A 21,546-nucleotide genomic window follows, 5' to 3' on the forward strand; every position below is an offset into this window, starting at 1 on the left:
GCTTTCAGCTTAGAGATTCCCCAATCAAATATTTTTATCCTTTATTCCAAAGCTTTTTAAATATCATTTACTACATACTTATAATTAAGAGAAAGAGATTATAGTCCTTTTCAGTTGAGAGTAACAAGCCAACAACCACAACTGATTATAAATTTAAATAGAAAATTTAAAAAATATATTTCTTATATTTTCTGTTTATGAACAATTGTTTTCTTTTTCTTTTTACTTACAAAAGAAAAAGAAAAATAAGTACTTTTTTATAAAGTTTATCCAAACGAATATTTAATTAAAAAAAATACATTCCAATCCTTATCCTTAAGGCCTTTTTGTTTTTGGCATGCTTCCTCGGACCCGAACGACTCTGCGTTTTGATCAACCAAGGGAGAAAACGACTTACCGTTCAGGTGGAAAAGTCACAAATTCAACGTGGAAGAAGAAGAAGCGGCGTATTTGAATTAACCTCCGACATTTGCTTCAACTAGCAACAACGCACGTATCTCTCTCTTCTGTACTCTTAAACCCAAAACCCCCGAATTTTCTTGTCTTTTCAGCTCAAAATGATTCGATAACAATGGTTCTCTTCAGATCCCTAAAATTAATTCTCAATAACAACGAAACCAAGAACAAAGCTCGAACCTTTGTGACCTCAACAACCGCAATCCCATTGTGGCCATCCTACGCTCCTCTCCGCAACAGTTACAGCAACAACACCACCAACAACCACCCACTCTTCAGCACTTCGCCGCTCAGGTTTGTCTCTCCGTTTCGGTTTCAGCGGCGGCCTTGCCCTCTCTTCCTGAGCTGGCCGCCATGGAAGCTCTCACAGTCCGCCACACCTCTTTACCTCCGCGCAAACGCCGTCGTTTTTCCCAAAGTCCAGAACCCCTTGGATTTGCTTCGCCGCCGCCGGACCAATCCCTTGCCGCCGCTCCATTTGCTCGATCGGGTTGACCAGAATCCGAACCGGTCCTCCTCCACTAACAGCCTATTCGATAGCTTCGTCAATACTCCCAATTTCATCTCCTTCTCTCGATTAATTTCGGGTCCTTTTCTTGGATGGTAAGTATACCCTTTCCGTTCCAAAAGAAAAAAAAAAAGATATTTTTCATAATGCTTTGTTTGATTGGGAATTGTGTAGGATGATCATGAATGAGATGTATACTTCAGCAATGGTCGGGTTGGCAATATCTGGTGCCAGTGATTGGGTATGAATATTGAAAAGTAATAATTTTTGACATGATAAGCATGATTATATTCATGTTGTGATTTATGGTATGGTTGACTGTAGCTGGATGGATACGTGGCTAGGAAGATGAAGATTGATTCTGTAGTAGGTTCCTACCTTGATCCCCTTGCTGACAAGGTAAAAGCCTCTATCTGCTCAGTGTCATTGCAGAATTTGTGTTCATTTTGATAATCTGTTTTCCAATTCGTGGTTCAGGTTCTTATTGCTTGTGTCGCTCTTGCAATGGTGCATCAAGATTTACTGCATCGTGAGTGGTTTGGACTCTCTGATGCCTCTATTTTATGTAACCTTCTTCAATTTTCGAATGATAATTGTTAATGGCTTGGCTTAGGTATTTGTGATTTTGTGATGATTAATGAAGAGTGAGATGCTAAAAGGAAGGTAGTAGGGATAAGCCTCATCCTCATTTTGTGTTATTAATATACCATAGAAGTCCTTCAACCTTATAATGTCCCATGCCTAGTTACAAAAGTGATATCAGATATTGTGACTTGCTGTTTATTTGTATAGTAATTGGTGCAACAACGGTTTATGTTTCCTTGTAATTATATGTTGCTTGGGCTTGATGACTCTTGTGGCTGGAAAATGTGTGCGCGAGCATTTTATTTTCAGACAATCGTTGCATCATTTAGCATTTATGTTTAGAGAACATACATATATACACAAAATTTATGTTTATGTGTGTTGAATAACTTTATGCATTTATGTTTAGACAATTGTTGCATTATTTTGTATACATTATGTATATATGTGGTGTTGAACGTGTCTTTTTGTTCTCTTTTTTGAAGCTGCACTTGTTGGTATTGTTGTGTTCCGAGATGTCTTCCTTGTTGGTGGTGCAGTATATTTGAGAGCAAGTAGTTTGGGTTGGAAGGTGAGAACAATTTAGATCTTAAGTTTTCCATTTGCTTGATTATTATCTAATCTTCTAGATGAAACATTCATTTTGTACTTCTCAGTGGAAAAGCTGGTCTGATTTCGTTAACCTTGATGGGACATCCCGCCAAAAGATTGAACCACTCTTTATAAGCAAGGTAACTGTTATAGATGTGGGAGTTTATTTGCTCTGCATGCTGTTGGACATTGACTTCATACTAACTTATGTATATTAGTTTTATGACTTTAGCTTTATGGTGTGGCTCTGCTTATTTGAAGTTAGGATTGAGATTGAGGCGTGCAAATATAGAACATTTGTGTGTTCCCCAAACCAATTTGTCTGTTAACTTATGCTGCATCTCAAAAGGTTTATATATCAGAGTAGATCTATCTATGAATTTTCCTTCTGCCTATCCTGTTTATTGAGGAAGAATACCAATGTTAACAGGTGAATACAGTGCTCCAATTAGCATTAGTTGCTGCAGCCCTTCTGCAACCAGAGTTTGGAACCCTAGAAACTCAATCGTACATTAGTTATTCGAGGTAATTAAGCTATCATTTGTTTATTTATTTATGCCTTTGTAGCATGCCTTCCCAGATTGTTAATTCACCGATGTCCTGCTGCAGCTATTTAGTGGCTTCAACAACAATTGCATCTTCGGCATCTTATGGAGCACAGTATCTTAGGAGTTCTGCGATAGTTTCAAAGTCGGTCTAGTTGATGTTTTGTTGAAGCCAAGAATCATGAAGCATCCTGCACTCTGGTGCTGCAGAGGGATGATAGATGGAACAGAGTGAATTATGGTAATATTAGGCAGAGTTTGCTTTCACTTTTCATAGACTGGCTTCTGGGTTAAGGATACAGTTTCAACAAAGTGGCTGACCAATGTTCATCACAAGAAAATCAACCTCATTGTCTGGTCTTGAATTTTTAGCAACTTTTGATTTTTCATTTTTGACTCTCCCCTCCTCTTTTGTTATAGTGTTAACGTTATCTGGTGAGGAGACAATTTAACCATAGACAGGTGTTAATAATTCTACCGTGAAACATCACTCGCTACAATTCAACTGTAGACGTGCTAGTTTTCCTATGAAAAATAAAGCAAGTAAACCCCTTATGTTCGGAGCATGTTTGAAAACAAAAGTTATAAATGTATACTTATTCCAATAGAAACTTTAAAGTGTTTTTCATAGTTTAAAAACTAACAAACTTGTTCGAATATGCATTCTAGTTTCAACTTTACAGCTATGTGAGGTGAAAGAAAATTGCAAAGTTTGGGATGGGACTAATTAGCTTGAGTTTGATTTTAGTCAGAAATAATTTGAAGTAAAAGTAATATATGTTAAGATAATTTAATTTAGGAAGCGATTATGCGGGGTGAACAAAAGGTACAAAAATAAAAGTGGAATCTGAAGCAACTATTTCAATTTTCATCTATTCAAGCTGGGATTCTGGATATTAAAAGTGGGATTAGAATAAAGGGTCTCAACATACGACAGTTTCGCCTAATGATTTATTATTAAAGTAAAGCGAAGGAATATCTTAAGGGTCGGAAAGAAACAACCAAAAGACCAAAATTAATGGATCATGGGAATTGAACCCGACGTGAATCGAACACGCAACCTTCTGATCTGGAGTCAGACGCGCTACCATTGCGCCACGGATCCGATTGTTGAGTTTTCTCTGTGATAAAATAATATGATTAATAATTAAAAGGGTCAAATTTTAGCGCCACATTATGCAACGACAGTCGCTTCAGCAACCTCCAGTCAGAAAAATAAAAAGGTGCCTCCCACAGGCGGGGATGATTCTGTTGTCATTTTCAATTATTAATCTGTTGGTTGTAAAAGAAAAAAATTGAAGCTTAGTTGAGCGTTAAGAAAGAGAGCGCCAAATGCAGTTGGTAGCTGAGAGAGCGGGAGAGAGAAGACCGTTTGGTGGAGAGATTGCATCATCATTAATTCATTATTCATCAAACCGTAATCCCTCCTTTTCCCTTTCCAATTAAGCTGCCATGGACACTGCATCCTTTTTGTATTTGCGGTGGCGCCACTGGCAATGGCACCATCACCAAGCTAACAACAGCAACTCAACTCTCTGGCAGGACGCTGTTTTCTACATACTCTGCGCTGCTTATGCTCTCGTCTCCTCCCTCGCCCTCGTAAGTTCCCCTCTCCGCCCTCCTTCTTCCTCCATTTCTTTGACCAACACTCATACACTGCAGATTCAATTGGTAAGAATTGAACTCAGAGTTCCTCAATATGGCTGGACTACACAAAAGATTTTCCATCTTATGAACTTCATTGTCAACGGAGGTCTTTCTTCTCGTTACTCTTAACTGTGTTCTCTTATGCGCTTCTTATTATGGCATTTAATCTCTTGCTTTCTCTTGCCATTTTCACAATGCACAGTTCGCGCACTCGTCTTTGGATTACACAAGCTGGTTTTCCTTTTGCGTCCCAAGGTTTCTTCTTTTTATGCTTGCTTCAACTTTAGATCTATTCTGCTCCAATGCTGCCTTTTATACTTACATGTTTACTCTTCAATGTTGAATAATTAATTAGGTATTGGTTTTGGTGCTGTTAGATCTGCCGGGCCTACTGTTCTTCTCTACCTATACACTTCTTGTTCTTTTCTGGGCAGAAATTTATCACCAGGCAACTCTAGCTTCTTCCTCTACTTCAATTTGATCATGCATTTTAGTTCAATTAACAATTAAGTTATGCTGAAACCAAGAGAAAGAAGAAAAGAGAGTCTGAGTTTGTTTCAATGATTAAACAGGCAAGGAGCTTACCTACCGATAAGCTCAAGATAGTTTATATTTCAATAAATGGTGCCTTGTATTTTATTCAGGTAGGTATCTATCTCATTCTATTGTTTTCAAGTATTTTCTGCATGATTATGTGAAGCTAGTAAAATCTTTTTCCAGTTTTTGAGCTGAAGGGAATGTATACTAAAATGTGACTCTGTGTTCAGGTTTGTATTTGGATATACCTTTGGATAGATGACAACACTGTTGTGATATTCATCGGAAAAATATTTATTGCAGGTTAGCTTTCTGTATGAATGGTTGGTTGGTTTATGCATATACATTTTCTAAAGTGAGATTTTTCTTTTCCTCAGTTGTGTCATTTATGGCTGCATTAGGCTTCTTGCTATATGGAGGAAGGTGAGGTTTCTGCATTGTCTTATTTGAATACTTGTACAGCCTCAGTTTCATTTAGTCACTGGTGATTTTTGGTTGACATGGGCCGCTGGAATATGTGAAATGTTTGCTAGATTATTTATCATGCTGAAGCATTTCCCTATCGAATCTAGAGGGAGAAGGAAGAAACTTCATGAGGTATCCTTACCTTATTCCTTTAACAATTTCTGTTTGTCATGTCTAGCTTTCACTTCTAAAATTCAAATGGTACTTCACTTCAAAATCTTTTCAAGCAAATGATGTCGAGGAATGAGTCTTACCTTTGCATTTTCATGCAGTTGTTTTGTTTGTGCTTCAAAGTAATTATTTCTTAAATCACAACAAATTAAGACTTGAGCCTTTTTAAGGATAGACATTTTGATTGATACAATATCGAATTCCGTAGTTTGTGATATATAAATTACTCATTTAATAAGTGAATCTGAGAAGAATTTGTTCATATCAATTTAGTTGTGACATTATATTGCAGGTTGGATCTGTCACAGCTATTTGTTTCACCTGTTTTCTGATAAGATGTGTTATGGTAAGTGATAACCGTTTTCTTGACATACATGGACCATATAGAATAATGCAGTATATATAGTATACGATTTTGTTTCTTAATGACACTTATGCATGCACACGCAGGGTTTTCTATCTGCATTCGATTCAGATGCATCTCTTGATGTTTTCTATCATCCTCTTTTGGACTTGATCTACTACTTGGTACACTGCTGAGCATGATCCCATTTTTTATTGATAGCTGCCAGAGTTTTAGTTTCTAAGAATTGGGAACTCACTTAGCTTGTTCATATTTGAAAATACAGGTGGTTGAGGTGCTACCTTCAGCTTTAGTCCTCTACATACTGCGCAAATTGCCACCAAGGAGGATATCAGCTCAGTATCATCCTATTCAGTAATGGTATAAGAGTTAAGACACTTGTGAGATTCAGCTTCATCAGGAGAAGGATAAGTCTCATTGTTGTGGTTCAGGCCAATCACAAATTTTTAATGTAGAGAGTAGAGTGGAAGTTTTATAGTATATGCTGCAAAATATTGGAGGGGAATTGGATAGTAAAGTTCCAATTGTAGTATCTTTATTTGAACGAGAATATATAGCAATGGCTAGTCCAATTTATAGTAGAAATCCATTTTTAAATGGCAATATTCTTGTAAGAATGCTGCAATGTCATTGTCAAAAAGAACGATTTTCAGTCAAGATAACATAATAATACTTAGGTAAACCAACAAAATGCAATTGAATTATTTTTTTATTAAAAAAATACTTATTATTGATCAAAATCAAATAATTTAAAAACCTAAAAAACTGCTATGTTGTGATTAGAGACCTACTCTTTTTTTTTTTTTTGTCACATGAATATTTTTGTTATATTCTAAAATAATTAAAAAATATTTTAATCAACACAAAAATAATTAGAATGCATTTTTATCGGCACAAACATTATCTACATGTGAGGACATGTAGCAAGTTGCTGGAGTGACATAATGTTGCCAAAAATGGCAGTGCATGGAGTAATAACGGTGTGTCAGAGAGAAGCATCAAGTTTGTATGTTTTGTCGTTTCTTTTTCATAATTAGTTAATCAAAGAATAACTAAGAAAGCTAATGTTGGACATCCACGTATAGGTTGTCCGCAAAGAATTGGAGGATTGCATAATATTTTGACTATTAAATAGTCTTAATAATAAAATATATTTTTTAAATTTTTTAATAATTATTAAATATTTTTTATTTCATTTTAATTATAAATTAATTATTTATTTATTTTTTAATATAAAATTTATTATTTATTTTATAAATTATTATTTTATTATTTATTTATCATATTTATTAATAATTAAAAACAAAAATAACAAAATAAATTTTTTATTCTTTAATATACATTATATCCTTAAAAATTAAAAAATTATATTTATTAATAATTCAATTAATTAGAAGTAATTGAATTTCACATGACTTTTTTTAAGATTCAATTAATTGAAATTATAACACAATTAATTGAATTTCGAATGATAATATAAGGATGGAAAAATCACATGATTGAAATAGTCACGGGGATGGATTATATCCCAGCTTCATCATATCGGCGCCGGCCAACAAAGCCTGCGCAGTCCATTTAGGCAGCTTATTAGCATTGTTCTTGAACTTAGTGGCCAACACAGCTCCCCTTTGAGTCTCCAACTTCTGCCTCCAATCGACACCGGAATACTTGGATCAAAATCATCCAAAGCATTCAAAGTAAGGAAAGACTTGTTCTTATTCAGCTCAAGAAGACTATGCACCTCACATCTCGCCACGAGATGCATATCATATCGAGCTTCCACCTCCTATACCTCATATACGCCACAGAAGCAACTTCCTCGCCCTCGTTAGCAAAAGGATTAGGCTCATCGAAACTCACCTTGGTTCCGTCCCTAACAAGAACCTGTTGAATTTTGCAAAAATTCATATTGTCATCGAAATTCAATTACTTTTAATTTGATTGTATAACTAATAAACACGGTTTTTTTAGGTTTTGCAAATGTAACGAATTAAAGGATTAAAAAACTTATTGATTCTATTGTCAAAATATTCATGGAAGCTACAATGAAAAATCTATTTCGTTATTTTTTTATTTCTAATTATTAATAAACATGATAAATGAATAATAAAATAATAATTTATAAAATATTAAATTACACAGTTGATCCTTGTTAGATAATTAAATCAAGAATATTTAAGGAAATAGTACAACTACACTATACTAGAACTATCATGAAATTAGAAACTACAAGAATTATAAGTAATGAAACTAGAAACTAGAAGAATCACAAGTCAAACATTATCTTTTAGTCAAAATTGAAGGTTACAAATCAAATTAGAAAAATGAACAAGTTGCACTCATCACCTCTGAATTAGAAGAACGATGGATCATGAATTGGAAACTTCAAAATTGATGACTAAGAATTTGAAGCAAAATTAAACAAGGAATTTGACTAATCAAAGTTTCTACTTGTTTCTTGAATCATTACAACTAGTGTTTAGTTGTTATAAAAATTACTATTTTATTACGAAGGTTTGCCTATAAAAAGGTTTCATATATATGTTGTTAATCATCTCTCCATGAATCAAAATACTTAGTGTTTGTTTAAAAAATTCTCCCTTACATTCTTATGATTATTAGTAAGTTTGAGTGATGAAAAATATGGTAGTGTTATTTACGTGAGTGAGTGATCTTGAGGCCAATTAAGTTGTAGGTATTATACTAATAATTCCTATACTTTTAGTGAAATTGCAAATTGGTCGTTTGTAATTGAGTCCTTAAAGAGAATTAAAATTTGTAATTTAGTCCCACAGTTCAAAAAGTGTTTGATTTAACAAAATATTCTCCGCATATTCTCTATTTTAAACATGTGAGCTGCACATGTTTGACAATAGGGGCCAATTTGTAATTTTAGTGAAAGTATAGGGACCAACCGTGTAATTTAACCATTTGCAAATGACCAAAAACTTCCTAAGCTATCTAAACCCACCCGTCCCCTCCCCAACTCTCTCACTCTCACTTTCTCACTACTTTTCAAAATGGCACCCCAACTCTAGCGCTCTTTGTCTCTCGCCTCTGCTCACCATCGTCGTGCCTCTCGCTGTCTATAGTCAGCACTGGGCAAAATCGGCACTCTCAGCACAGTCGGCACTCTCAACATAATCAGCCCACACCGTACATTCCGTCCGAATAGGAATGGGTTGACTTTCTGTCGATCCCATTGCAGATCCCGTTGACAATCATGGAGATGAGCAAATACAGCAATGGGACAACGCTAGTTTGGGTGGTTGTCCAGATCTTACCACTATGCCTTCACCATCAGAGTTGGATAATCCACATTGGACATCAGTAGATATGGCCACTGGTATACGGGGTCTTGCTTCTGATCACACGTTAGGACAGGCATCTTGTGATAGTGGTTTCATCGAGTTGCATGCGGCTTTTGAGGTTGTTGACGAGTACAACCCTGGTGCATCTGCTCCGGTAGAGACAGGTGGGTCGGTTACTCCGACAGAGGCAGGTGGGTCGGCCACTCCGGCTATCGATAACTCAGTCCAGGGTCATCCGTATGACCTACAGACGAAACAAAATCCACCTGATAGGTTTACTCTGTCACGGTTTGGTCAGGACATGATGAACAAGGGACTGAACTGGTTGGTTTGAAAAAAGTGAGTAGGGGTTTAGTATGTTTAGTATGGTTTTATAATTCTGTGAATGTAACTCTTAATTAATCTTTTGTATGGTTTTAGAACTTAATATTATTTTAGACTTAAGTGAATGTAATTCTTAGTTAATCTTTTGTATGTTTAACTCACAAAGGTATTAGATGATAATATTAACCTAACAATACAAACACGACGAACGAGAAAAACATGAATGGAAAAACCTCAATATAAAAATACAAACACGATGAACATTAAAATCATTAACTGATAAAATTAACCTAAACATACAAACACAAAGACCAACAAAGATAGAGGGACCATCATCGTCACCAGCACCATTCGGTCCACCATCGTCACTAGCACCACTCGATCCAGCACACTGAGGACATCGACTCTGACTATGACCCTGTCTACCACAGAGGCGGCATATCCGGGGACCACACATGTCGCGTGAATCCATTTGATTCAGGTATCGAGTCAATTTGGGACGACCTTTTGACGTGCGCGTCAAGACGGAATTAGCGACCAACATGGGTCCCTAATAAATAGGCTATGTCTCTGCATCGCCTAATGGTATGAACTCAAATCTGTAGACCTTACGAACCTCTGTCATCCTGTACATATAATGCATATACAGCTGCCCGTCGAGTCGATGGTTGGCATAGCAAACAATAACATGTCGACATGGTAGTCATTCCACTTGAAAGTGCCCAAAGTCATACGTCCGTCGCGCAAGATCAACTACCAACACCTTCTATTAGGCATTTCACGCACCTCAAATATTTCATTTTGTCTATCAAATCGGTGCACAACTATATTTCCAACACGTTGCATATTTGCTTCTATCTGCTGTTGTGCAAATACAGAGTAAGTAAATCTAGCACGCTTGTGTTCGTGAGTCTCGACACTCTTCCGCATAAATAGTTCGTTTATCCGATAATACGTTGCTCGAACGAGCGCCAACACAGGGAGGTTTCGGGCACCGGTCAACACCGAATTAATGCAATCCACAAGGTTTGTCGTTATATGGCCCCATCGATGACCATCATCAAATGCCAATACCCAGTGTCTAAGTCCAATGGCATCGCACCACTGGGCATATGCCTCACCTCGCTCTTCTAACCTCTTATAGTTGATGTTGTACTCCTCCACCGTCCTTGAATACCCTATGTTGACAACAAGTTTTTGTAGGTGCAGGACTTTGAATGCCCTTAAGAAGTTGCTATCGATATGCCTTATACAAAACATCCACCATGCTCTCGAAGGTTGCCAGTCACCACCGGAACAATTTACTACTGCCCGGATTGACTCATGTCGGTCTGAGATCATATCCACGCCGTCTTTTTGAACAACATGCCTTTGTAGATTTCTGAGAAAGAAGTGCCATGCATCAGCTATCCTCACTCTCGTTCTTTAGGAGTTGTGTTTCTATTTGGACAATAGAGTCAGACATCTTCTGAACCATGACCGAGAGCTACGATAGCAAAGTTTGGTAAGATTTCTCCCAACCACTGAAAAATTTGGCTATGGACTTCTGCTTTGCCAACCAAGACTTTTGGTAACAAATGGTGTAGTTGAACCTTGACTGGACTTCCGAAATTATAGATTTGACCTTGATTGACGGGTCAGTCTCCACTAATGGCCTTATAGCCTCAGCAACTGTGTCTGAGTCTAACTTGGAATGATCTTGTGAAATCGTTTTCATGGTTCACGTGTGCCTATCATTGTATCTCCGTATCTCCCAACAATATTTTTCCTGTATCAAGCTGGCTCGGATAAGCTAGTCGCACCCATGTCCATACGTCTTACATTTTGCATAGAACGTCTGTGGTTCGGACTCATAAACATTGTAGTCGAATCCTCTAAAGATAGTGTAACTTCTGATTGCTGTGACGACAGACTTTCTAGAACTACACTCCATTCCGATCTTGAACTCTTCATCCTCAGGGTCAGTAACACCTACAGAAAGCAGAAATCATTATTCATTGATCCATCCAAAATATAAAAATACAAAAACGTATTATTCACTCATCACGTACCTATGTTTGCATATTCCAGAAATTCTGGTGCATTCATGGCATCAAGATCCAAATTACGCATAAAAGGTGGGATGTTCATTGGTTGACTAACTGCAGGATGAACCACTACATTCTCCGCTGCTGCCTCGACTCCCACATCACCATCCTCATCGTCGTCGTCAGCTTCATAAGTGGTTTCGAAGTCCTCTTCGTTATCACTGTTCATTCCTTCGTACACTATAACTCTATCATCCTCTATATCTAAATCATTTTGAATCCCATCTACCTCTATGTTTTCAAACTCAACATACAGCTCAATTTGTGGCTGTCGCATCTGAGTCTACCGGTGAATTTAGAACATATTCTGCATACTCGCTTCGTCAATGATCTTCATAATATCAAACTGTATTAGATCACAAAAAACTATAACCGGATTCTGGTACAAAATACTGCTCACTCTCCTCAACATACTATTCTCCATGCTTTGATAGAGACCGTTCTGGAGCTTCATCAACGTCATGGTACATGGAACCACAAACGAAAATGGATTCTGACACACAAACCTCACTCCTTCACGAGTATTCTGTATAATTTCACCGTTGCGATACACTACCAAATTTGTGGTACCCTCAATTACACTAGCAACACATTCAAAGAACACTCTTCCTCACAGTGAAAATGATATTGAACTTTGCCTTATATAGAGGGGAGAACTCAACACGCCCCTACGTGTTAATTCATCAGCCAATGACAGTTTGCCACGTGTAATACGCCTCCCCCCATGTGTTGCAGTCTCATGCAACCAGGCTTCGCCACGTGACAATCACGTCTCCATGTGCCGCATTTAATACGTCTCCTGCATGTTGAGGCTTTCACCTGACACCACCAATTTATAAATACAATCACTGCACCCATTTCTAACTAAAACACCAATAATAAATTCATAATCAAATTTTTTACCCTTTCAACTACGTTACAATATTCTTTATCTAATTTTTTCTCTCATATTTTTTATTTAATAATTATATTTATATCTTTAAATTAATTATCATTTATTTTTAATCAAAATATTTTAACAAATATAAAAAACAGTTAAAAATTAATGAGCTGCGAAAATTTCTTATTGTTTTTTTCGATTAATCCAAAGGTGAAATAAAAAAAATAAGTTATTTTTTCAAAATAAAAATCATATTAGGCCTGTCTATTAATTATTGTTTATTTAACTAATTATGAAATAGAAATAATAGAACGTGCAAATTGATGCTTCTCTCTACCACACTATTATTAGCCTATAGCCCTGTATGCATTACTTGCTGCATACATAATGCAAAATTTAAATTCCATTATTTATTAAATAAATTAATGAACTAACCACTATATCAACTCAATTTAGTTGCATATATGCACTATTATTTTTACAACATGAGATTCCATTAGCGTGTCACAAAATATTTATTGGGCCGACTCTATCTCCAATTCAGCCCAGACAGGCCCAATTTATCCACATCATTACTGGGCTTAAAAGATGAACGGCTACAAATAGAATCCTCCTCCTCCAACGGCTACCACCAGAATTTACCCGCCCTCACTCACGATTTTAAATTCAAAACTCAAAAAGCAATAAAAGATCGAACCCAACGGAACCTTCTTTCATTCTCACATTTTCCAGTTTCCGACAATGGATGGCGACGAAGCTCCTTGTCCATCTCCGTTCCCTCGCCAATCTTCATCCTCACTGCTGAACGACATCACCAACTTCAGAACCCCCAAACGCCCCTCCGTCAACCCTACCGTCCAAACTCCAAACACCAAATTCTTCACTGCCTCCAAATTAACCCCTCGCTCCTCCTCCTCCTCCGCCTCCGCTTTCCGTCGTCGCCCCTCCCTTGCTCCTCCCACGATGAAATCAGTCACCGCCGCAGCCAGGAAGCTCAAGGCCTTCCAAGTTGAGCAGGCACAATCTTCCAGAAAGGCTCAGGTCAAGAAGGAGCAGTCCCTTAAATCCCTAGCCAAATCCATCACCGTATGGCTCAACTTCCTCCTCCAAAACCCAGCCTCCTGCGGCTGCGACTTGTCCATCGCCGGTGTCTCCGTAGGAAATGGAACTATGGCAATGAGAATGCCGCACTTGAGCTCCCAAATTTGGTGTTCTCTTCTTTGAGCGATTCTCTGAAAGATGTGTGCAGCTTTGAAGATTTGAAGCAGCGAATGAGGGTTTATCTGAGCCTTGGGAGTTGTAAGGAGATTTTTGAAGTCATGAGTCTAGTCACAAAGGTTTGTTTTATCAGCAAGCTCTCGATTATAGTTGTTGTGAACTTCAAATAAGCTAATAGAAACACATTAGAAAGGGGGTAATTAACTGAACTTCAAATGAAGTAGGCTTTGAATGAAAAGCAAATGAGCTTTGTCTGAATTTCCTCTGCTTCTTTGTTTCTCAGACAATTGATGGCGGAAGGCTGAACATGAAGGCACATTGCCCTATAGTAACGGATGTTGGGTTGAAAGATAAGGCCATAGGAATCCTTATGTGTTTTAATCCAATTTGGCTGCGAATTGGACTGTATATAATTTTCGGTGGTGATTCCTTGCTGTCAAGTGAAGATGCTGATTCTGATCAAGATGTCAAGTATCTGAAAATGCTCATTGACAAGCTATTCTTTTCACATGAGGGTCTAGCTAAAGCATTCTCTTATAACAAAATGGTTGAAGGCGTGTATAGGGCAGGGTACTATGAGAATTTGGGGAATGTCATTTTGAAGAGGATACTACTGCTTGTGCTTTTCTTGGATAAAGCTAAATGTAAAAGTTGCCTCCCGCTTGAGTATGGCATCGACGGATTAGATGGGGGTTCCCCTTTATTATTCAGAGCAGAGTCTTGGATTAGATCGAGTAGTCAACTGATTCATGGCAAGTCCTCTTGGATGCTTTGGTTGCATTTCTATTGATATATCTGTAACGGGTGTTTTCATTGTAGGTTGACCTTTCTCTCTTTTTGGTTGGAAATTAGAATTTCTATCATCTGATGTAATGCATGGAGAAGGAAACCTTTTAGCACACTTGTTGATTTTAGGTTACAAAGTATCTCATCAACAGGTGAGATATTCTTCCAAATGCAATGCTTTTTTTGTCTGATTGTGAAGTTGTCTGCTACCGGGGTTGTGTATGTGGCACTTGCACTTCCACCTGCATGGGGGCAACATCATTTGGGTGCATTATATGATTATAATAGATGCAGCACTTTAATGTTTCGGGGCCACAATTGATTAGTGTGATTATGGTTGTTATATTGACTTCAAGATGTGTTATTTTGTTTTATCTTACTGCTCTGTGATTTTGTAGGGTCATCTTGTTGGATATGATTTCAGTGTCAGAGATTTATTCGTTGATCTCCAAGATGGAGTGAAACTGTGTCGGGCTATTCAGCTCTTGCAACATAATCCCTCTATCCTGATGGTTAGTCGGATTTAATTTTACTCACTCTATATGTTGGAAATTGTATTGGCTTATTTGAAACTTCCAATGCTGTTGCGCTATGGATAATGCCATTGGTTATGAAAAATGATGCATCATCATTGTATTGACAGAAAATTGTAGTTCCCTCAGATACTCCTAAGAGAAATTTAGCAAACTGTGTTCTTGCCCTTCAATATCTTAAACAAGCTAGTGTGTCCCTACATGATGAAGATGGCATGATGATTTTAGCCGATGACATTGTTAGTGGTGATAAAGAACTTACACTTTCCTTGCTCTGGAATATGTTTGTTCACTTGCAGGTAGCAGTTCTGTTATACCTGGTTCATTAAATTTCCATAATTTTATTTGCTGAGAATTTACAACTATGAAAGTCTAAACTGAAACACCAATGTAATTTTCCATGTCATATGGCATGCAGCTACCGCTTTTGGTTGACAAAACAAGTTTGGTGGGGGAAATTTCCAAAATTCGGGGAATCGGCATGGTATCAGTTTCATGTTTTGAATTTGTTATGAACTAGCACTTCTTTGCTGTATTTATCTTTAAGCTGATGTTTAATTATTCTTAAAATTTTATTATTACTTCATGTCCCAGGATCTCATAAACAGTGCAAATTCGACTTCTCTGGAGATGCTATTGAATTGGATTCAGGTACCATCATAGGATACCTTCATATATCCCATATAATTTTGTTTGGAAACCGAATAGGAGACTCCTACTCTCTACTTATTAACCATTTTTCTTGGCTTAATGCTTTTTTCTACTAATTATTACACCATTCAAAACTACAGTATCATATGAGAACTCGTAGGGACTGATTAGAGAAAGGGGTGACAATTTTCTAGATTCATTACATTTTGGTTATCTTGTTCACAAGTTCATCCGGTAATATTTCATATCTATTTCTATCCCCTTGCATGAGAATCAGATCATGCAATTGAACTTTGTGAGATGGTGATATACACTTAAATAATAATGTTTAATTTTGATACCTTCGAATTCACCTTGTCTCAATTCTTTTCTGCAGGCCGTTTCTGAAAATTATGGTTGTGGAATTGACAGTTTTCATTCCCTTGTTGATGGCAAAGCTATCTGGTGCTTACTTGATTATTACTTCCAGAAGGAATTTCATAATTCCTGCTCATTGAAGGTCTTGAACATGTTTAGGTTGCTGCGGAACATGGGTGATCTTTTCTTCATTAAGTTGATATTTTATGCTTTTTGCAGGAAGTTAATATGAAAAGTAACAAGGCATCAGTAATGTCAGTTGATGAATACTCAGATGCATTGTACAATTTTATATTATCCCAGAAGTTGACTACAATACTTGGGAATTTTCCAGAGGTAATAGTACCCCAATTTATACACATTGAAAACCCCATTCAGCTGACATCAATAAAAACTTATATATTCTTATTCTATAATTGTGTTAAATTTACTTTGCAAGTTCATGTTATAAAAGTTTGCCCAAAGGACTTCCTTTTGTGAGGGTCAAAGATTCAGTTTTTGCATATCTAACATTCGATGGATAACTTTGGTATCTAAAAATCCACAAATATTGTGCTAGTCTAACCTAAAGGGGAAAAAGTTTACTTATTCATGCATGAATATTAACTGTAAACCAGAAGGTGATATAAGCAATTTGGGAATTTTATTCTACAGGTACTTCAGATAAGTGAGCTACTTCAATATAATGGTGCTTGCAGTGATCGAAGTGTGGTGATATTGTTGGTCTTCCTAGCAAGTCAATTATTTGTCAAGAAAAATGTGGTAAAATGGAACAACGATTATGGATCTTATTATTGTTCTTCTCTGGGATTTGTCAAAGTGATGCATTCCTTTTCCCTTTCTTTGTTTCTTTCCAGGATCAATTAAATTTCCATAAGCTCCTAGGCTATGATTGCCAAAGTGCAAACCGCAGACATTTGAGGATGGTGCAGTGCCTTTCAAGTTCTGAATCAGTACAAAATCCAGATGATTCATATGTACAAGGCAATGAAGGTTCCTTGTTTTCTCTCTAATTGTGTGACCTTTTTGTTTGTATGCTTTGGATTTATTTATATTTCTTGTTTTATATAAATAAACTACTAATGGAACAATCCATGCGGTCTCTGTATAAGTTGGATTCAGACAACTCTAGTATCAAGAACAGAGGTAAGAAAATAACATCAACTAATGTTAAATATAGATGATCCTCAGATTTGTAGTTCTTTCATTGCATGTTAGTTGGCTGAGTAAGAAACAGTGTCCAAAGCAATTTTAGAACCTTATTGAAGATATCAATATTTACTTATCTTTCTATATTCTGTGGTGGTTGTTTATTGTATTTTATATAAATCTTTGATCAAATTATTGTGATTATCATGATAGATGCTTCAAGAAAATTCAAGGCCATCCAGGCTTGGTGGCAGGATATGGCTGAAAGAAACTGTATCAGGAAACCAGATTTTTCTAATTTGCAGAGATCCAGGACCATTGAATCCGGCACCGATACTAAAAGGGGTAACGAAACATGACTACACGGTTCTTTACGTTGCTACTATGTCACCATTCATTCGTTTACTCCTGTTGTAACGCTCAAAAGGTTCATTGGTTTGTTTCTTCATAGATACTTGTTCCTGAAATTTCTCAGAATGGTAATAGGTAGTTCATTCATCATCCTTTCCTTAAATAGATTCAATTTCGCTGGACTTGAAGAAGGCTTAGAAACTTAGGCTAATATTTTTTTTTGGACTGGGAAGTATAGACTTCTTTGATTTGAGTGTTTGACATGGAAAGCATAGTTAGTTCATTTCCAGTTTTGCATATTGTTGCTTGTTCACCTGTTCTATTTTCTTGCAACGCAAGTCTTCTTGATGTGTATTTTCTCTTGGTGACAATCGCTACCCAATCTTTTCAGAATATGCTGCAAAAGTAATACAATCACGTTTCCGGGGATTTATCACTCGTCGTAAGTTTCAGACGATGATAAATGCTGTCACCTTTTTGCAAACGGTTTTCAGAGCATGGATGAGGGCAAGGCAGGAGTTGGTCTGTGTAGCATACACCACCAGTCAAGCCTGTGACTTTTCATGTGGTATATACTTTATCAACTAGTATCAAACATTTATTTGTATTTTGGCCAGTCACTTATTGGTGTTTTATCCTTATTCACTCTGGCAGACGTATTGAGGCATTCTCAAACGTATAGGAGATATACCATGCTTTTTGTTCATAGGCATTCTTTAGTGAGGCTGAAGAGATCTGCAAAGCTAATACAGCAAGCTGTGAGGAGTTGGCTCTATTGCAGGCAGCAGCAACGATGCAGTAGATGTCCTTCTGTCAGGACACTAGATCCTGTGACTGCTGCCATTACTATTCAGAAATTTGTCCGTGGTTGGATGGCACGATATAGATATATTTTTGAGCTTGATCTAAAAGAGAAAGCTATGAATTTAGCCCAACAGAACATTACACTTGATCTTCATACAAATGCAGCTGTTACTATTCAGCTTGCTTGGAAGAATTACAGATGCTACAAGTCAACCTGCCAGAAGCAGCATCTTCTTGCAACTAAAATTCAAAGTAATTTCCGTAGGTGGTTGATAAGAAAAAGATTTTTAAATCATGTTGAAGCTACCATAAAAGTTCAATCTTATTTCCGAATGTGGAGATGTGTGAAGGCTTTACAGCACTTAAAAGTCACATCAAGATCAGCTACTTTCATTCAGGCATTCTTGCGTGGATGGATTGCACGGAAAGAAGCTTTTGCACGCAAGAATCACATTGTTGACATTCAAGTAAGACATTGGCTCATATTCTTTTGATTATGCCTGGTTTTAATTTGAACGGCTTTCTAGTTTGGTGCAGGGCAGAGAATGCATAGCATTATTGTGTGAAATTGCTATTCTTGTGATTTTTCTGAATTTTGGATAAATGTCTTGTGTTTTGTGGTGGTGATGTTGAATATTTTATTAACTTCTACTTTCTTTGAATAATTATAGAGGCATTGCCGTTGTTGGCTGGTGAAACGGGACTTCTTGCTCAAAAGAGATGCTGCAGTGAAGATCCAGTGTATTATACGAAGCGTGGCATGCCAAAAGGTTCTCAATTGTCAAAAAGATGCTGCGTTGGAGATCCAGCGTTTTATCAGGGGCGATTTAGCTCGAAATCGGCTATTAGGTTACTAGTGCATGTTTTGTGTAGCTAATTTTTGCTGGATTTAGTTGTAGTTTGGCATTTACTTACTGTACTCCTATCTCTCCTCTGATGATATAGGTGGTGCTTCTACATTACGTGCTCTCATTCCTATTAGTTGCATTTCAAGACCGGTTGGAGTTTGTAGTTTTCAACTTGAACTACTGTTGTCTTCAGTTGTGAAACTGCAGCGGTGGTGGAAGCGTCTCTTGTTCCATAAATTGGCAAATAAGTCTGCCATGATTATCCAGTCCTGTGCTCGTGAGTGGATGGCCAGGAGAAAAGCCAATATTTACAGACACCGAATTGTTGTTATCCAAGTATGGTATTCTGTCTGTTTATTTATGAATTTGGTTTCCTTGTGGGTGTTTAATGTGTGTTACTACGTGCTGAGTTTTCCAGGAAGATGCTGCAGTGGAGATCCAGAGATTTGTTAGGGGGCATATAACTAGAAATCGGCTGTTAGGTAATCAGTTCACAAATTACTAGTGTTTTCTACTCTCTCTCTCTCTCTCTCTCTCTCTAGTTAAAGCTAGTAGTTACTTGATAGAGTTGTTTAACAGTTTCATACTATATTCTCGTCTCTTGTTATTACAATGCAGGGTGTGCTTCCAGTCTACGTGCAGCTATTCCTGTTGATTCCATTTCAAGTCCAGTTGGCTGTTGCAGTATTCAACTTAAACTGTTCTTGTTTTCTGTTGTGAAATTGCAACGATGGTGGAAAAGGTTCTTGTCACAAAAAAATATGACCAACTCTGCCATTACCATTCAATCTTGCATTCGTGGATGGATAGCCAGGCGAAAGGCCATTCTTCATAGACACCAAATTGTTGTCATCCAAGTATGGCAGCATCTTAATTGTTACCAACAATGTTTATCATTTTTCAATTAATTTGTTCTGATTTATTCACGTTTCTTTCCTCTTTTTAAAAAATTACAATTTTTGTAGTCCCACTGGAAAGGTTACCTTGCACGTAGAGAGTCAAAGCAACTACTTGATTTGCGGTTGAGAATGAAAGAGTCTGCCAGAAATGTAGATGATAGCAAGCGTCTCATAAATAGACTATTGGCAGCGCTTTCAGAGCTACTTAACATGAAAAGTCTTAGTGATGTCCTGCATACTTGTTCTACATTAGGTGAGTGCTACATCTAGTGAAAACTTTACAATATACAAAGGCAACACAAATGTTATAAGAGCCCAATTACTTCATTGCTTTTAAAATTTTACATTCTTGTTTCGTTGCTGTTGATTCATGTATGTGTCATTCACAGATATGGCTACAGAACATTCTCAGAAATGCTGTGAAGAACTTGTGGCTGCAGGTGCAATTGACACCTTGTTGGGGCTTATCCGATCAGTCAGCAGGAGTATACCTGATCAGGAGGTTCTAAAACATGCTCTCTCAACTCTACGAAATCTTGGGCGCTACCCTCATCTACTGGAAGTGCTGATCCAAACACACAACTCTGTACAAATAATTGTCATGGAGTTACTAAGGTTTCAATCCTCAAAAGTTTCTAGCCCTTCGAAATCTGTTCTAGGATTATACTTGCCGTTTCTTAGTGTATAATATAACTTGTGTAACACGTTCCAGGAATAAGGAGGAGGGATACTTCATTGCCTCTGAACTTATGAAGAAGATTTGTTCAACTCATTCTGGGGTTCAAGCCGTGTTCAAGTCCCCAGCCCTCCTTAAACGACTGCACAACCTCGTTGATGAGCTTAAAAGAAAGGCAGTTTACGAGAAAAGGTGTTGTTAAAGTCAGGATATTGAAAAAATAATAATTGCATGCTAATCTGATTTTAGAGAAATAGTTTAATTCAATTAGTTACATGTTATTTTGTTTTGTGAAATGCAGAAATGGTAGAAGTGCTACCGCAATTATGAAAGATAACAGAGAGAGGAGATTGAAGGAAGCTGCTGAGATTCTGAAACTGATAGCACGAGCCTAATTTTGTCTTTATTAATGTGCAACAAGTCAAGCATTTGTTGGCTTTCATTAACATCTTTTTGTACGGTTTAGGATTGCGCCTTGTTGATATCACAATATTGTTCATGATTGTAGTGGAATGGGTTTAAAACCGCGTTAATAGCTGTTATTAAGCGTGCGATGTGTTATTAATATTGTAGAATATAGAATATTAATCAAGCGTTTTAGTGCTGTACTGCTGTTTAAGCGTAACGCTACCTGATGTCTTTTTCTTATATTCAGTGCGCCAAACACAACAGAATAGTGATGTATGGCTCAGTAAAAAAACGAATCGTTTTTAGTGTTGGTTTAGAATTCATTAAGTTAATAGAAAAATATTTTTTAAATAAAAAGTATATTTTTTATTTTTTAGTTTGTTTATAAATTCATT

At 37.0% G+C, this 21,546-nt stretch overlaps 3 protein-coding genes and 1 non-coding gene across 5 annotated transcripts; 3 read left to right on the forward strand and 1 right to left on the reverse strand.

Moving 5' to 3' along the window:
- The first annotated feature begins 328 nt into the window (after positions 1–328).
- LOC107466800 (cardiolipin synthase (CMP-forming), mitochondrial) lies at positions 329–3,296 on the forward strand. 2 transcript variants are annotated; one of them, XM_021126651.2, is made up of 8 exons: positions 329–1,059; positions 1,139–1,205; positions 1,289–1,363; positions 1,442–1,529; positions 2,035–2,120; positions 2,206–2,280; positions 2,571–2,665; positions 2,750–3,296. In XM_021126651.2, exons 1-8 carry the CDS (start codon positions 572–574, stop codon positions 2,838–2,840), a joined length of 1,065 nt encoding a protein of 354 aa, XP_020982310.1. In that variant the 5' UTR covers positions 329–571; the 3' UTR covers positions 2,841–3,296. The 2 variants fall into 2 exon arrangements, with proteins under 2 accessions (XP_020982310.1, XP_015941290.1); XM_016085804.3 differs by having other exon boundaries at positions 331–1,059; positions 1,442–1,493.
- Positions 3,297–3,718: 422 nt separating this feature from the next.
- Positions 3,719–3,790, reverse strand: TRNAW-CCA (transfer RNA tryptophan (anticodon CCA)). The gene has a single exon. It is a non-coding gene; the product is annotated as a tRNA-Trp (tRNA).
- A 152-nt stretch (positions 3,791–3,942) lies between these two features.
- LOC107467500 (tobamovirus multiplication protein 1-like) lies at positions 3,943–6,469 on the forward strand. Its single transcript, XM_016086623.3, has 11 exons — positions 3,943–4,284; positions 4,348–4,438; positions 4,535–4,587; positions 4,688–4,780; positions 4,905–4,976; positions 5,100–5,172; positions 5,247–5,292; positions 5,403–5,466; positions 5,798–5,851; positions 5,956–6,033; positions 6,135–6,469. Exons 1-11 carry the CDS (start codon positions 4,138–4,140, stop codon positions 6,225–6,227), a joined length of 864 nt encoding a protein of 287 aa, XP_015942109.1. The 5' UTR covers positions 3,943–4,137; the 3' UTR covers positions 6,228–6,469.
- A 6,663-nt stretch (positions 6,470–13,132) lies between these two features.
- Positions 13,133–21,246, forward strand: LOC107466793 (uncharacterized). The gene is given in 23 exon segments (XM_016085799.3): positions 13,133–13,633; positions 13,636–13,808; positions 13,973–14,441; positions 14,542–14,627; positions 14,874–14,987; positions 15,119–15,307; positions 15,427–15,492; positions 15,603–15,659; positions 16,036–16,158; positions 16,236–16,352; positions 16,671–16,778; positions 16,874–17,009; positions 17,379–17,510; positions 17,908–18,084; positions 18,171–18,787; positions 18,992–19,169; positions 19,266–19,504; positions 19,587–19,650; positions 19,787–20,025; positions 20,134–20,320; positions 20,457–20,682; positions 20,780–20,935; positions 21,045–21,246. Coding segments are annotated over 23 exon segments (4,368 nt in total). The 5' UTR covers positions 13,133–13,212; the 3' UTR covers positions 21,139–21,246.
- Positions 21,247–21,546: the final 300 nt, after the last annotated feature.

This window comes from Arachis duranensis, chromosome 1 (genome assembly GCF_000817695.3).
Source record: "Arachis duranensis cultivar V14167 chromosome 1, aradu.V14167.gnm2.J7QH, whole genome shotgun sequence".
Classification (NCBI taxonomy): domain Eukaryota; kingdom Viridiplantae; phylum Streptophyta; class Magnoliopsida; order Fabales; family Fabaceae; genus Arachis; species Arachis duranensis.

Bases quoted from the DNA above. Each gene is read 5' to 3' on its own strand.
- LOC107466800 (XM_021126651.2), top strand. From the start codon at position 572: ATGGTTCTCTTCAGATCCCTAAAATTAATTCTCAATAACAACGAAACC. The intron at 1,364-1,441 runs GTAAAAGCCTCT...TTCGTGGTTCAG, and splicing joins TTGATCCCCTTGCTGACAAG to GTTCTTATTGCTTGTGTCGC. The intron at 2,666-2,749 runs GTAATTAAGCTA...GTCCTGCTGCAG, and splicing joins TCGTACATTAGTTATTCGAG to CTATTTAGTGGCTTCAACAA.
- LOC107467500 (XM_016086623.3), top strand. From the start codon at position 4,138: ATGGACACTGCATCCTTTTTGTATTTGCGGTGGCGCCACTGGCAATGG. The intron at 4,285-4,347 runs GTAAGTTCCCCT...CATACACTGCAG, and splicing joins TCGTCTCCTCCCTCGCCCTC to ATTCAATTGGTAAGAATTGA. The intron at 5,293-5,402 runs GTGAGGTTTCTG...AATGTTTGCTAG, and splicing joins TTCTTGCTATATGGAGGAAG to ATTATTTATCATGCTGAAGC.